General features: G+C 40.3%; 1 protein-coding gene across 1 annotated transcript; it reads right to left on the reverse strand.

Annotated features, from left to right (window-relative positions):
* Positions 1 to 1,081: 1,081 nt before the first annotated feature.
* On the reverse strand, positions 1,082 to 12,431 carry erlin2 (ER lipid raft associated 2). The gene is made up of 12 exons (XM_041042308.1): positions 12,339 to 12,431; positions 10,678 to 10,785; positions 10,270 to 10,351; positions 8,872 to 8,918; positions 8,526 to 8,587; positions 8,190 to 8,315; positions 6,423 to 6,496; positions 5,673 to 5,731; positions 2,643 to 2,734; positions 2,446 to 2,535; positions 2,195 to 2,274; positions 1,082 to 2,080 (listed from the first exon to the last, which is right to left on the reverse strand). Exons 2-12 carry the CDS (start codon positions 10,782 to 10,784, stop codon positions 1,901 to 1,903), a joined length of 999 nt encoding a protein of 332 aa, XP_040898242.1. The 5' UTR covers position 10,785; positions 12,339 to 12,431; the 3' UTR covers positions 1,082 to 1,900.
* Positions 12,432 to 13,488: the final 1,057 nt, after the last annotated feature.

Here is a 13,488-nt window from a genome sequence, read left to right on the forward strand (position 1 = left end):
GAGTGTGCTCACTTCAGTTTGTGGTGTGGGTTTTTTTTGGAAAGCACATAACTGATCACTAACCCATACCCATGCATTACCCCTATGCAACACCACAACATTCTGTAACTCTGTCAAGTGCTGAGAAACAAATGAGACATTTTGTGGGACAGACGTCATACTAAAGTTTAAATGTTTTTTGGTTCTGATCATGCCATAAAAATGTTTTGACGTGTCCACAGTGAATGACTTCAGGCTTCTCCCACATACACAAAACTGCTCTCTATGGTTTAGTCAATTTCTATGTCGCAATTCCTACGACCACTCAACGGCAATGGGTCATGTTGCCAAAGACTCAAAGGCAATTCACTACAGTACATGTCCTGTACAATTTCTTACAGGACATACATGAAATGGTTTCATTAAAGTATTAGGAACTAGATGAATGTAGTAGATGTCACATGTCTGTAGTTTGGTAATTACACTTTTTCGTGTCACATCTAAACGTGATCTTTTCAAAGTGGACAGTGTTATGAAAACAAAGCCAAATGCAAACCAGATAAAGTTCCACAAAAACAGTCTTCACTAAAAGTACAGTGTGAAAAACAACAGTGGTTTATACGTATACAGCAAAATGTGTAACAGCTTCACGCAGCTGCACGAATTCAATCAATATTCAATATGTCCTCTGTGCTGATAATAAACTTTACAAAAACATTTTATAAAAACAATCAAATGGAGTGATGTTGCTACGTCGCACAACCACAGTACATTCATCATCCCTGTGATTTGTCTACAGTGACATATCTGCTCAGGGCCAGTATTTTTCAAGCTGTTCAGAATAAGAAATCACAGCTCAACCTTCCTTTGATTCTCCTATTTGGTCCTCCTTTTAGGCAGAGGAGTAACAAAACTTTAATAAGTTCACTAATCTTGCTAAGACACTCTGTCTCCTCCAGGATTTAGAAGCCACAGAGCTGCCCTGCTCTTGAACTGTGGGAACGTAGGACATGTCGTTGAAAGTATTATGGTTTCTTGGAAGTGATTTACAATTAAAAGTTGTTTTTTTTTTTTTTTGTTTGCTTTTGTTTTGGGGGGGGGGGGGGGGGGGGGGTTAGTTGGCAACATTAAAAGTTGCTGTCATTGTAAACTGCACAGCCGTGTGAGAAAGGAGAGGGGTGAGGCTTAGCCAATGATCAGTTCATGTAACAAGGACAATGCAGCTAAACTAACCATGATAACCATGGGCTGCTCACAACTGTGACTGAATTCATTGCACCAAAAGCTGAATTAAGGTGAATAATAATTAATTACCCTGCCACTGAAAGTGATTAGAAAACTTTTTTTTTGCCTTTTATTCTTCAGAACAGCGGGTTTCGGTTATCGCTGCTTCAAATGCTCATTTTGGACACATGGCACATGAAGGGATAACACTGCATAAACATACGCAGTAATGGATTTGTGATCTGTGAAGCTATGACTGGGTATAGTTCCCACACAGACGGTAAAAGCTGAGCAGCAGCAGGGCTAATTCCTTTAAACTACTGTTTAGGCTAAATGTCAGTTTTCAAGGAGCTTATCGTACACCCACAGGAGATGCTATTTAATCTAATTTTTCCTTCACTTAATTGGTTCTGAGCCTAAATGATAGCATTCTCTGTGAGAACAGGCAGCAGAACAGGAAGCCTCAAAAATAACTCAGCTCCTCTGCTCTGAGGTAGAACTTTTTCATTTCCTAGTCAAACTTTCAATGTGGTTTCTAGCAGTGATTCTGAGATGTTTGAGAAATACAGGCCCCGGTCAGCAAAGCTTCTCTGAGCAAGAGGGAGAACCTGCCAGTCAGCTAGCCAGCCTGTGGGCCAGGATACTGCTCTCCAGCAGATAGTCCTCCACTCCTGGGTGGTCCCGTGGGTGCCACTACTTAATCCAGGTCCAGGATATGCTCACCCAAAATGTCCATGGCTGCAGAGGCTTTGATGGAGCTCCCTGCAGAGCCAGAGTCCACAAACATCTGGGGTATGTCATTCCCAAAGTAGATTTTGCTGTTGGCTGCGATGGCCTTGTACTTCATTAGCTGCAGGTACTCTGGTGTTAGCTTCAGCTGCAAGATGGGCAACAGGTTACAAATTACAAAAAAAAAAACCCTAACAGTCTGACTTTTCCCGTTCTTATTGTGGTGGCTAAGGTGGGATGTGTGCTTGCATCATGTCTTTACCTTATTGGCCTCAGCAGCTCTCTGTGATGTATAAAACTCTGCATCTGCCTTGGCCTTCTGCCGGGCCAGGAAGGCGCCATCTATAAATCACACCGTTCAGATTTACACTGTTAACAGCTTTACAGCTCAGAGAGCAGGGATACAGACGAGTTCCACTTTTTTAAAAATCTAAATCAAAGACTCTTAAGTGTAAAAATCAGAGAAGAACCTCTTAAAGAAAAGGATCTCTTCTTCCATCACTGGACACAAACCTTCGATTTCAGAGATCTTTTTTTCGGTTTCCTTCTCCATGACTTTCTGTCCAAACTTGATCTCGGCCACTTGTGCCACTTTCTCAGCCTCTACAAAACGAAGAATCGTAATTAAACCGCCAACCTGCGGTGTGTTTCATGCACTTCTCCCTGAACAACCAACTGTAACCATCACTGTTTTCCTTTTTCCTTCTCACCTATCACAGCCTTGATCCTTTCCGTCTCTGCCTCCTTCTCCACAACCTTCTGAGTCTGTTGAGAGATCAGCAGCTTCGTCTTCTCGCTCTCCCTGCAAACAGTAATGCACACTTTACCATTAAAGGCTCTATGCACCCACACAGGTGTTTTCATTAGTTTTACTGAATCTTCAGGACTGTGTGGACTGTACTAGAGTGGACATTACTCCCAAGACAACCTCTCCCAACTTAAACATGTGCAGAGGTGTAATTAGACAGTATAACCCAAACCTTCAATTAAGGTTTAATTCCCTTCAGCACTGGACTTTGACTGACATGAGGCATCCATGTTTGTCTGTCTTTTCAGGCACTTGTTAAAATAAAACACCACATTGTATATACTGGAGTTTAAGAAAAATCAGAGTAATTATTATGACTACTATGCTGATGTGAACAGAGCTTATCTACGGTCTGGCTGAATTCCAGTAACTCCCATATGAAATCAACACAACATGAGCCCTAAGCACTGCACACAGGTATGATCTGGACAGAGGTATTCCTCTGGCAATGATCAGGAGTTCAACATAACACAGTGTAAGGCATGATGTTTACTACTATATGCATGCAAACTTGTTCATGGCAGCTCTCTTGTTTTTAGTGTTTTTTTTCTTTCTTTCTTTTTACCATCATTTTTAATATTACATGGCAATGAATTGTATTTAATTCCGAGAAGAAACTCTTTTACACAGATTTACGGGAAGTGGTCAATATGGGACCAAAAAATAAAAAAAAAATAAAATAAAAAATAATGACCAACCACTCAAACACTGAGTGGATGGAGACACAAGGACTCAGCCCAAAACCTCAGCACTTCCAGCTTCAAACTCCCAAGCCATCATCAGAGCACTTTGCCATCTTGGACACATGGACAGTCTGCCTACGCACCACATCTGGGATTCAATTTTTTTTTATAAACCTCTGCACACTGAGCGACATTCTGTTAAAAAATAAACAATTTCAACTGGGGTCTAAGGGTTGTTCATCTTTCTGACAGTCCCTCTAAATCAAAACAATCTTAACTGCTGATTTAAAGGAAAACTCCCTTTCTTTTACAATGTGGGGCTTATTTCCATAATCTGGGACACGTTCTCCAACAGTACTGATGACATAACTGCTGTTTCCATGACTGGGATCCAGGGTAAGCAGCACCAGTGCCCAGACTGTCACATGGCATGTAAAAACAAAAGTTAACCAATTCTGATTCATGTATTAGAAAGTGAAACTAAAAGTATTCTCAAAATGCAGTAGGTCACAGCTCAATCAAGATGTAGATCTATAAAACATAATGTTGGATTTTGCAGGATAAAAAAAGATCAAAATTAAACTTTTAACATGAGGATCTGGAAACAGCCTCTGTGATCGTCTGCTCATGTTGCTGACTTGCTGGACTCCATTTACTGTAAGGCACATTCCACTGTCTCCCCATAGATTAAAAGTTAAGCTGATGAGTCAATGTTATCATAACCCACAATAAATCTAAGATAAGACTCAGACTGAATACCTGGTGAAAAGAGCACCAGCACTCCAAATAAATAAAAATAATCCCATATTGAATTATTCAGGATTGGCATGTGTGGTTGAACTGGCAGCAGTGCACTGTCAGAGCCAATAAGGACTCTCACTTGTGCCCTTGTTCCCTGGGAAGCTGCACATTGTCATTGGCAGTTTAGAGTGAAGGACTGTTTTATGGATAAATCTCTTAATTAGAAGAGATGTTTGCATAGTTATCAATGTGGGGGTGTGGCAGGGCTCCTCCGTAGCAACACTACAGTGTACTGTTGTGCTGCACAGACACATTTTATTCATTTTCCGGATAGAGACTGTGCCTGGGACAGCTTTGTTTTGTTAAACCTCTTCAATACTCTTAGTAACTGTAATTAAGGAACCAGCATGTCTGCCAAGCTTTGGCTTTCTACACATGCTTTTTAAACCAAAAACACAAGCAAAGCAAACACACAATTGTTGAGCACACTGGTTAACTCTCGGCCTCTCTCAGACAATATGTTGATTAAGCAGCCAAATAGGTCTTTGTTAGAGAGACACGACAGTCTGACCTTACATTTTTCATTATCATACTTATAGGACTGGCTACTTCTACGCTGCTGTGCTAGAAAAAAGCTTTTTGCTAATTTCCATGTCTTCTGCATGGATCATTAACTGATGAGGATGTTGACTTTTTGCCTGGGATATGCAGCTTTAGTCTCTTAATATCAGTCTTTTAGTATTATACAAGCACCTGGCCATCAAGCACACATTTAGGACCCAAGGATTCTCATTTTAAACCAAAGATTAAAAGCTCAAACCCTGCTTTTTTTTTCTACCTCCGTCTCAAATCAAAGACCCCTTGTTTCAAAAACAAAGACTTTCAATAGTAAATTTGTTGTATTTGTGCCATGCAGCAGAAAGTTTAACAGGTGTAACTACTAACTACGGGTTGGTAGTTAGTAGTTACACGAGGTGCATACATGCGAATGGTATGCATGTATGCACGTTTATACACGGTTACTTTTCTGTTGTAATGCTCCTCAGAAATAATATATTTTGGGTATTTCTTTTTTTTTGTTTAAGATTTTTATTGCAGTGTTATAGCACATACTGAGCTCACGGCTTTGTTTCTCCGTGGTTGCAGGGAAGTTATGCTCATGTTTTGCAATACATGAACTGAAAGACATTCCTGGGAGTTGTGTTTCTACTGTACTACGCAAAGCAGAGTGAGACCCACTACAATTACACCATAACATCTGACTATAGTTTCCCATGCTTTATTTCGTGAGTAGCTGTGAGTAAGTACATGACGCTGATTCTTGAAGCCTCCTTGAAGATGCTCACAGACTGACATGAAACAGCAGTCTTCCTCCTCTACAGCACTTGGCAGGGGGACTTGGATGAACATCAGATCCGTTCATTTAGGAGGGAAAATAAATACACAATACAGGCTCTGGGGGTCAGGGAACATTCCTTGTTGGGCACAGAAAAAAAAAGAAAACTCACATGAGCTCGTAGTTCCGGCGAATGCTCTCTGGGATGTTGGGTTTAGTCACACGGACTGCCTGTTAACCAGTGAGACAGACAAAGATACAGAAATTCTGAAGTAGGCAGATAAAGGCAGCAGGAGTGTAAGAAAAAACATGACATGGAAATCCCACTGAGGAAGTTATTAAAAAAAGATAGTTGGAGAGGAGCCCTGAGACAAAGAGAACCACTGAACTCGTTTCTGGTCTCTCAGAAACAGAAAAGAGCAATTGTTACTGCAACTGTTTCTGGAGATTTACAGGGAACACAAGGCCAGAACATTAAAGCCCAATGGGGTCTTTCACACTCAGAAAAAAATGTGTGTATCTCTGTGGGTGTAGAGCGGGGGCAGATTCAACAGGGGAAAATCCACTCTGGCTCTTTCAAAGTCCTTGTTTGCTGCTAAACTTTCCCCAAAAACACTGTCATGCATTGTTCTGGTAACTGCTCCAGGAGAGGGGCTTTATAGAGGCTGTGAATCACAATTTACAGCTGCAGACTGTGACAAGACTGTATACACTGTTTCATTAGGTCGACATTACTATTTATAACTTCAGTACTCTGCTTCTGTACTCCAATCCTGTGTTTTGTTGTTTTTTTAAATACCCTTATAAAGACAACACGTGTAACACATGGAGTGATTATATGATAAAATGTTGTAATGTTCTAACTCTACCCACTTTTCATTGACTTTGTTTTGACGGCAGGTTTCTGGTGGTCTCACTGTACCTGTATGACAAGTCCAGGTGCCATGGATGTTAGATCCTCTTGTAGCGTCAACTTCAGGTTTTCATCAATTTGGTCTGCAGGGGAAAAGTACAAGAAGAAGGTGGGTGAGCTGGCAAGGGTATAACTTCAGTAAAAACAGTCTCTTTAATTTCAAACTCACCATGCATGCATTAGGCATTTTATTAGGAACACATGTATGCTTGCTTATTTATGCAATTATCAAAACAGCCAATCGAGTGGCAACAGTGCAACACATAAAATCCTGCAGATGCAGGTCAGGAGCTCCAGTTAATGTTCACATTAAACATCAGAATGGAGAAAAAAATGTGATCTCAGTGACTTGGACTGTGAGTGTGTGTTTGAGTGTTTCTGAAACCGCTGGTTTCCTCTGGTTTTCACACATAACAGTCAGGAGTTTAACTCTGAAGGGAGCCAAAAACAAAAACAAAAAGCAGAAATTCTGTGGACAGAAACATCTTGTTGGTGAGAGAGGTCAGAGGACAATGGCCAGACTGGTTGGAGCTGACAGAAAGGGCTACGCTAGCTCAGATAACAGAGCAGAAAAACATCTCTGAATGAACAACAAGCCGAACCTTGAGGTGGATGAACTACAACAGCAGAGACCACGTCAGGTTTCACTCCTGACAGTCAAGAACAGAGATCTGAGGCTGCAGTGGACACAGGCTCACCAAAACTGGACAGCTGACGACGTGGCCTGGTCTGATGGACTCCTCGGATCCAAAGGATAGTTACCCCTGTCTCATGCAGTGAATCCTCTAATACGCTGTCTCATAAATCTCCATAGACCATAAAATAATTCACAGCAATTCACATTTGCTCACATACTGTTTCTAAAGTATTTTGCTTCATATTCAGTTATTTATCCACACAGTTGACATGGATGCAAACTGGTAGACACTTGGTCTGATCGTTGTTATTGTTGGTTGCATAAGGACTTATTTTTAACCCATTTTGCAATACTTTTTTTGACCTATTTTGCAAGATAAAAAAAAAACATTTTTTTTTACAGACATCTGACATGAGAAGAAGCTCCTCTGCAACCCAAAAATGTGTTTTTAGCTTTGTCAGACTGATAACCTGACTTTAACATCAAAGTGGTGTATGCATTTGTGCATTAAGAGGGTGCATATCTGAAAGGGGCTTTTGAGTCAGTGCCACAAAACGCTTCAGATGTCTGACACTCAGAGCACAGACATGTCTTATGTCGGTCTTGAAGTGAAAAAAAGAGTAGAGACTATTGAAAACAATAATATTAAGATAATTACTATAAAGTCAAATAATCTCTGCCTCATTACTGTTCAAAGTATCAGTCAACTTATAGATATCGGCAAATAATTACTCCTAAATATGTCATTAGTACTGAGACCAATACAAAAATTGACTTATTCAGGGAAGTGGGCTGGAAATAAAATGTTCCCTGCATGTTTAGTCATTTGATAAATGACCCATAAGAATGTTTCTTGTAATTACACCATGGTCGTATCTACATTCTGTGGACTGCGGTTAGGTGGACAAAGTTTTTACATCCACAAGAGTGGGCTCACTTTAGCAAACATCAAGTCCATATGCATAGCAGCTGTTCTTTTGAAACAAACCATAAACTCTGGGTGTTTTGAAATCCAAGCTGTAGGCTGACTACATGCTGTTCATGTAGAATCTTTTTTTATGTGCCATTAAAAAACACAGAGAGGAGGTGTCTGAAATTAGCAGCGAGTTTGCACCCAGTGCGTAACTCACTGTACTTACCAAACAAGCCGATGTAAACCTCCTGCAGTGAGTGAACACTGCAGAACTGGTTGAGCTCGTGGTGAACTTTGTTGAATATCAAAGCTTTATCGTAGTCTGCTGTGAAGTTCCTCACTATGTCGTACACTGCACAGAGGAAAACACGTGCTAAATCAAGTCAGAAATGACAGCAAACACAGAGCACAAAGAAACAAAGTCTAATGTGTCTGTAAGTGCCAAAGACGTTATCTTCAGATGATTCACAGCTGCAGAATTCATAAAGAGTTTAGGAGTTTAGGAGTTTAGGATAAAGACACTGTTTGTTGTTTTTGGCCTGCTGCACATTTATGAGCTTACCTGCTGATGGAATGAGATAATTCACCACTTCTATGCGGTCAAAGTAAATCATCACTCCACCACTGAACCAAAAAGAAAGAAAATGGTGACTTAACATTTACTATTTGACAGACATTTTATATAAAACACTCACATGCGGTGACAGGAATTGTATTTTCAGTCTGGAAAATGTCAGTGTATCAGACGTACTGATGAACCTCTGACTCTCACGGTGTTGAAAATGTTTACTACTCTACCCAGTGTACCATTGTGGGAGTGTGTAGGGTACAAGATTAATGCTGAGCATAAAAATAGGTCTCGACACCACATCTGCTACAAGTTAAGCCAGTGAAAACAGCACATCTACCTTGTGCCACATGGTACATTCTTCACCTCATCTGTCTGCAGCGTCGTCTGGAAGGTAAAAAGAAAGATTCACGTTTCACGATCAGTGTGTTACTTTCTGGCAGTCCAGATGTCAGGGGCACAGTTTCGTGTTTCTCTGACATCACTATAAAAATACCAGATGCACCGCGCTGTGGCTGGCAGTAAATCCAGAAACTCTGGATAATCTGATCATTCAACATCTCTAATAGAGAAGAAGACTGGATTTCAGTCGTGCATACAGCGTAAACGTCTCTATGACACAATGAGTCAACACATCATGAACTTTATAACTCACATAAAGGTACTTCATATTACAGGGCTGGGTTGTTGCCTTGGATTCACCTTGGTTTGTCCACACCTTAAAATTTAGGGTATGTGTACTATATGTTCAGTCACCCTAAATTTTAAGGTGTGGTTTACACACACATTTCAAGGGGAGACAGGCTGATATCAGATCACTACAGATAAACTGGTATCAGTGTGATTGTAGGCTGATAGGTAACAATAAAATGCAGCACAGAAAAGGCAAACAAGGTTTAATTGATAAAAAAAGAAACAAGATGAAGATTTTTTGTTTATGTCATGTCATTAACTGTTATCAGACTTTATAAACTCCTAAACAGCAATATCAGTATCTGTCTAAAAAATCCAGTGTTTATGCTGAAATTTCAGGATATTCTAACTTCCATCTTCCTGGAATCTCATTGTTCTTTCATATCCAGCTGTGATCAGCTATGAACATTTAAGGTGTTTCCTGTACTGGTATCCCCTCTACAAATTATCAGTTCATTACACACACACACACACACACACACACACACACACACACACACACACACACACACACACACACACACACACACTCTCTCTCACCACATAGACTATTTGCAATGAAGACTAAACCCTCTTTCTATCAATTTTATTATACATATGATACAGCATCCTCCTTTTCTGCTTTCCTCCACTTATGGAAAGCCATCTTTTGCAAAACCATCACATGCTCAGTCTTTTTTGCTACTTTGTGACACTTTTTCACTTGATCGCTCCCTTAATGAAAAGATGACAGTATTTATGTGCACAGCAGCAGCTCAAGAGTATGACTGCCTCATGGTGTGACTCATTCCATTTTGAAAGACAAACGTATGTAAATGTATTTAGACAAACATACCCATTATTAAATAACTGCATCAGATCATTCTGAAAGACGCTGAGACAAAGTAGACAGATTTACAGACGTCTCTGGTAGTGATATAATACACAACCAATCATTTATACATTTATTTATTCTCCATTATTGTGACTGTTCCTATATCTGAACTGAATATGAGAGATTTGTGACATTAGGCTATGAAAATAAAACTCACTTGATTTGACTCACCTGAACAGACTTGTAGGTGGTGATGAACGGAAGCATAAGATGGAAACCAGGGCCACTGGTGGTGGTCAGCAGAGCCCCTCCCCTGTTTGAAGCGCACACACACACACATACAGTTGATCAATTTTATCTGGCAATGAAAATAGATAGGATTCTGGATACTTGTGGTGAGAGCAATTACAGATGTATAAGCAGGTGATAAGACTTAAATTACCCTGCACCTAAGAAGGTACAGAGAAACAGAACCACAGCTGGAAGTTTTGCAAACTTAACCTTAATAGTTAAGTAGCTTAAGGTAAACACTTCTGAAGCATATGCTCTCTTTTAACTGTCTCTCTTTTACAGAAGAGCAGTTTAACACTAATGTCTCAGGCACAAGAGAAAAAAAAACAGTGTGTGCTGTAGTCTCACCTGTAGTAAACTCCAGTGTGTCCTTCATCGATCTTGTGTACAGAGGCTAAAAGTGCTGCTCCTCCAAGAGCAGCAATTATGGAGAATATGGCACCCCACTGTGCCATCCTGGCAAGCAAACAGGTAAGACAGCATGTGAAAATGAACAGATGGGAACAGAGTTTCTCTTCTGGGGTTTTCCCACAGTGTCCTGCTTTAATTACAATCAAATGATCAGTCAGTCTCCCAACTATGAGTGGCAGAGAAACTGTCCATCCATCCAGTCAACATGACCTGCACTCACTCAGCAGCTTGTGTAGTGCAGTAGTAACACGTTGGAGTTGGCTTCTCGCTCACTGGTTTATCTCCTCTCAGCTCAGGCTTAGCCAGGCATCAGCTGGGACTCAGTGACCTTGTCACACTTAAAGAGGATTGAGGCTAAAGTGCGAAAATATTTCAACCTCCCTCATACACATAATAAATGTGTCACAACAATCTTGAAACAGTATCTTCATTCTTATATATACATGTTTATATATATCAAAATCTAATGTAGCTGGTTTGAGCTGAAGAAATTGGATGAGGAGCTGTCTCAGCTCTGGTTAGAAAGGATTTGCAGAGATACAATCTGGTGACTCTACTGGCTCAACAAAGGACGCAGGTCTCCTACTCCCTGTGTTTATTACTGCAGATTTTCTAATGTTCCCTTTAAATGTTTAAGTCTATTAAATATATGTATGTGTGTGTGTGTGTGTGTGTGTGTGTGTATGTATATAAAATTTATTTATTTATTTATTAAAAATACGTATTTTGTCAATGTGCATTAGTCCGTGTTTTGACTTTGTTCACTGTATGTCACTGGTTTGGAGCTTTTTGTTTGGATGAGTTGGAGATTTTCCTTGGCACACAGGTGATTTTAACTCTCAGTGGAAATGAACAGAGACGGGGGGGAGACAGCTTAACCCGACGGCGACATGTTAGTGTGGACTAAAGATGTTTAGAAGTTACTGATATCGTGCTTGAACAGAGCGGAAAGCATTCAGAAATCTGGTGGTGGTTGCTTGGTAAAGAAGTACGAGTAACCACAGACAGACAGAACATGTGTGAAATTATTTTAAGCTTTCGAAAAGTGGCAAACACAGCTCCCTCTGCTTCATGACAACGACTACAGCCTTATAGCTTTTGAAAGTTGACGCCATCTAAAAACACACAAAATCTCGGGTAACAGGTGAATCCCGAATGGGAGGGGTTAATCTAACAATGAGTATAAAGTCTTAAAGTAATAAAAATGTGACATGTATGTATGACTTATGAGCGTACCAACTTAAAATACCCAAACTTTTGAACGGAAGTTGGTTTCGAGGGCTTCGGGGCTAACAGCATTAGCAGGACGTAAGTTACTATGTAATTCTTGTGCCAAAGAAAGCAGCCTATTTCAGCAGCAGACCTGTTTAGATATACTACCTTAGTTACCTAGGTGTCACAACCTTCACTTCAGTGTAGGTGTTAAAGACAACACAAGGGCAAACGTTTATTAACCTTTGTTCCAAGTTAGCAAAAATAATTTTAGCACGTCTTATCTCCCTTTAACGTGCTACTGTCACACTAAAGTAGACCGGAGGCGCCATATACTTTGTTTAAACAGACTGGAACACATGTTCTTGTTGCTTATCAGGTCTTACCTGTAAATTGGACCGAAATTACACCAACAGCTAAGAAGCAGGTACCCCAGGCACCCGCTACCTCCCTCTTCTTCGTTTGAGTCGCACTGTTCCTCGTCCACATTGTTGCATTAGCGCCCTCTGGCGGACGCCGGCAAACAGCCTCTGTCTTTCACATGTACAGCGCAGCGCTGCAGGTATACGTATACACCAGATTTTTCAACACTTGCTCGCTAGTGGCCCCTGGTGGCCACGGGCACCTCAGCAACAGCCTGGGCTGTACTGTGTCTTCCTGTTCGTCATCATTTTAAGTCCAAGTATTCTGATCACTTTTAAAACAGCTATGAGGTCAGTATAGTTTTATAATGTTTATATTCAAGAAAACAGATAGAGGCAGATATGATTCACCCGTGTATTTGAAATGTAATAAACAATTTACAATATTCACAAAAAAAGGAACATTTTCTACAGTAACAGTACTGGGCTGCCTACTGCAGGTGAAAAAGAAGCAGGCTCATACAACAGTGACAAGGCCAAAAACAAAGGTGAAGGAAAATGAGTTCATCAGTCCATAAGTGGTGTATAAGAATGTTGCCCCAAGGTGTAAGCAGCTGGTCAGGGCCAGAAGCCTGCACACAGGAAAATTACAAGTGTTAAGTCTTCCTCTAATGCTCTGTCATAATCTAAGTAATACTGTATTTTAGTACACTGTTTTTGCACTTCCCATAAGAAGCTAAGTGTGTATACATTCTTTTACCATGTTAAGAATACACACTCTTCAGTTCTCCATCTTTGTTATATCTCTCTCTTAATTTTGAAGAGAACATTTATTTTAGTAACTTTCCTAAAGCGAACAGCAGATGGCAGCAGAGACCAGGTGACACATGCTGCTTCATTTCCATGAGAAATGCACTGACAGGCTGAAAGGACCACATTACTCCAGTCTGCCATGACTTCAACGTTAAAATTTAACAGGTTTTCACTCTTACATTGCAGCAGGTTTTTATTTTAATTGATCATTCTTTTTGCAGGGGATGAGCACGAGAAACAAAGTTTTACATTCATCAAAGAAAACAATGCTACAATCTGCCAAATTAAAAAGTGCAATCACAGCAAAACTCAAAAAGCTGATTTATTTCACCCTCAATCAGCAACAAGCCTCTGGCTGATA

This window comes from Toxotes jaculatrix, chromosome 7, assembly GCF_017976425.1.
Source record: "Toxotes jaculatrix isolate fToxJac2 chromosome 7, fToxJac2.pri, whole genome shotgun sequence".
In the NCBI taxonomy this organism is placed as follows: domain Eukaryota; kingdom Metazoa; phylum Chordata; class Actinopteri; family Toxotidae; genus Toxotes; species Toxotes jaculatrix.

What these genes read in the sequence shown, in the direction of transcription:
- erlin2 (XM_041042308.1), bottom strand. Translation starts at nt 10,784, where the DNA reads ATGGCACAGTGGGGTGCCATATTCTCCATAATTGCTGCTCTTGGAGGA. An exon ending in CCACCTACAAGTCTGTTCAG is followed by an intron (nt 8,919 to 10,269) that starts GTGAGTCAAATC and finishes TTTACCTTCCAG; the next exon opens with ACGACGCTGCAGACAGATGA. An exon ending in AATGTACCATGTGGCACAAG is followed by an intron (nt 8,588 to 8,871) that starts GTAGATGTGCTG and finishes TTTTTGGTTCAG; the next exon opens with TGGTGGAGTGATGATTTACT.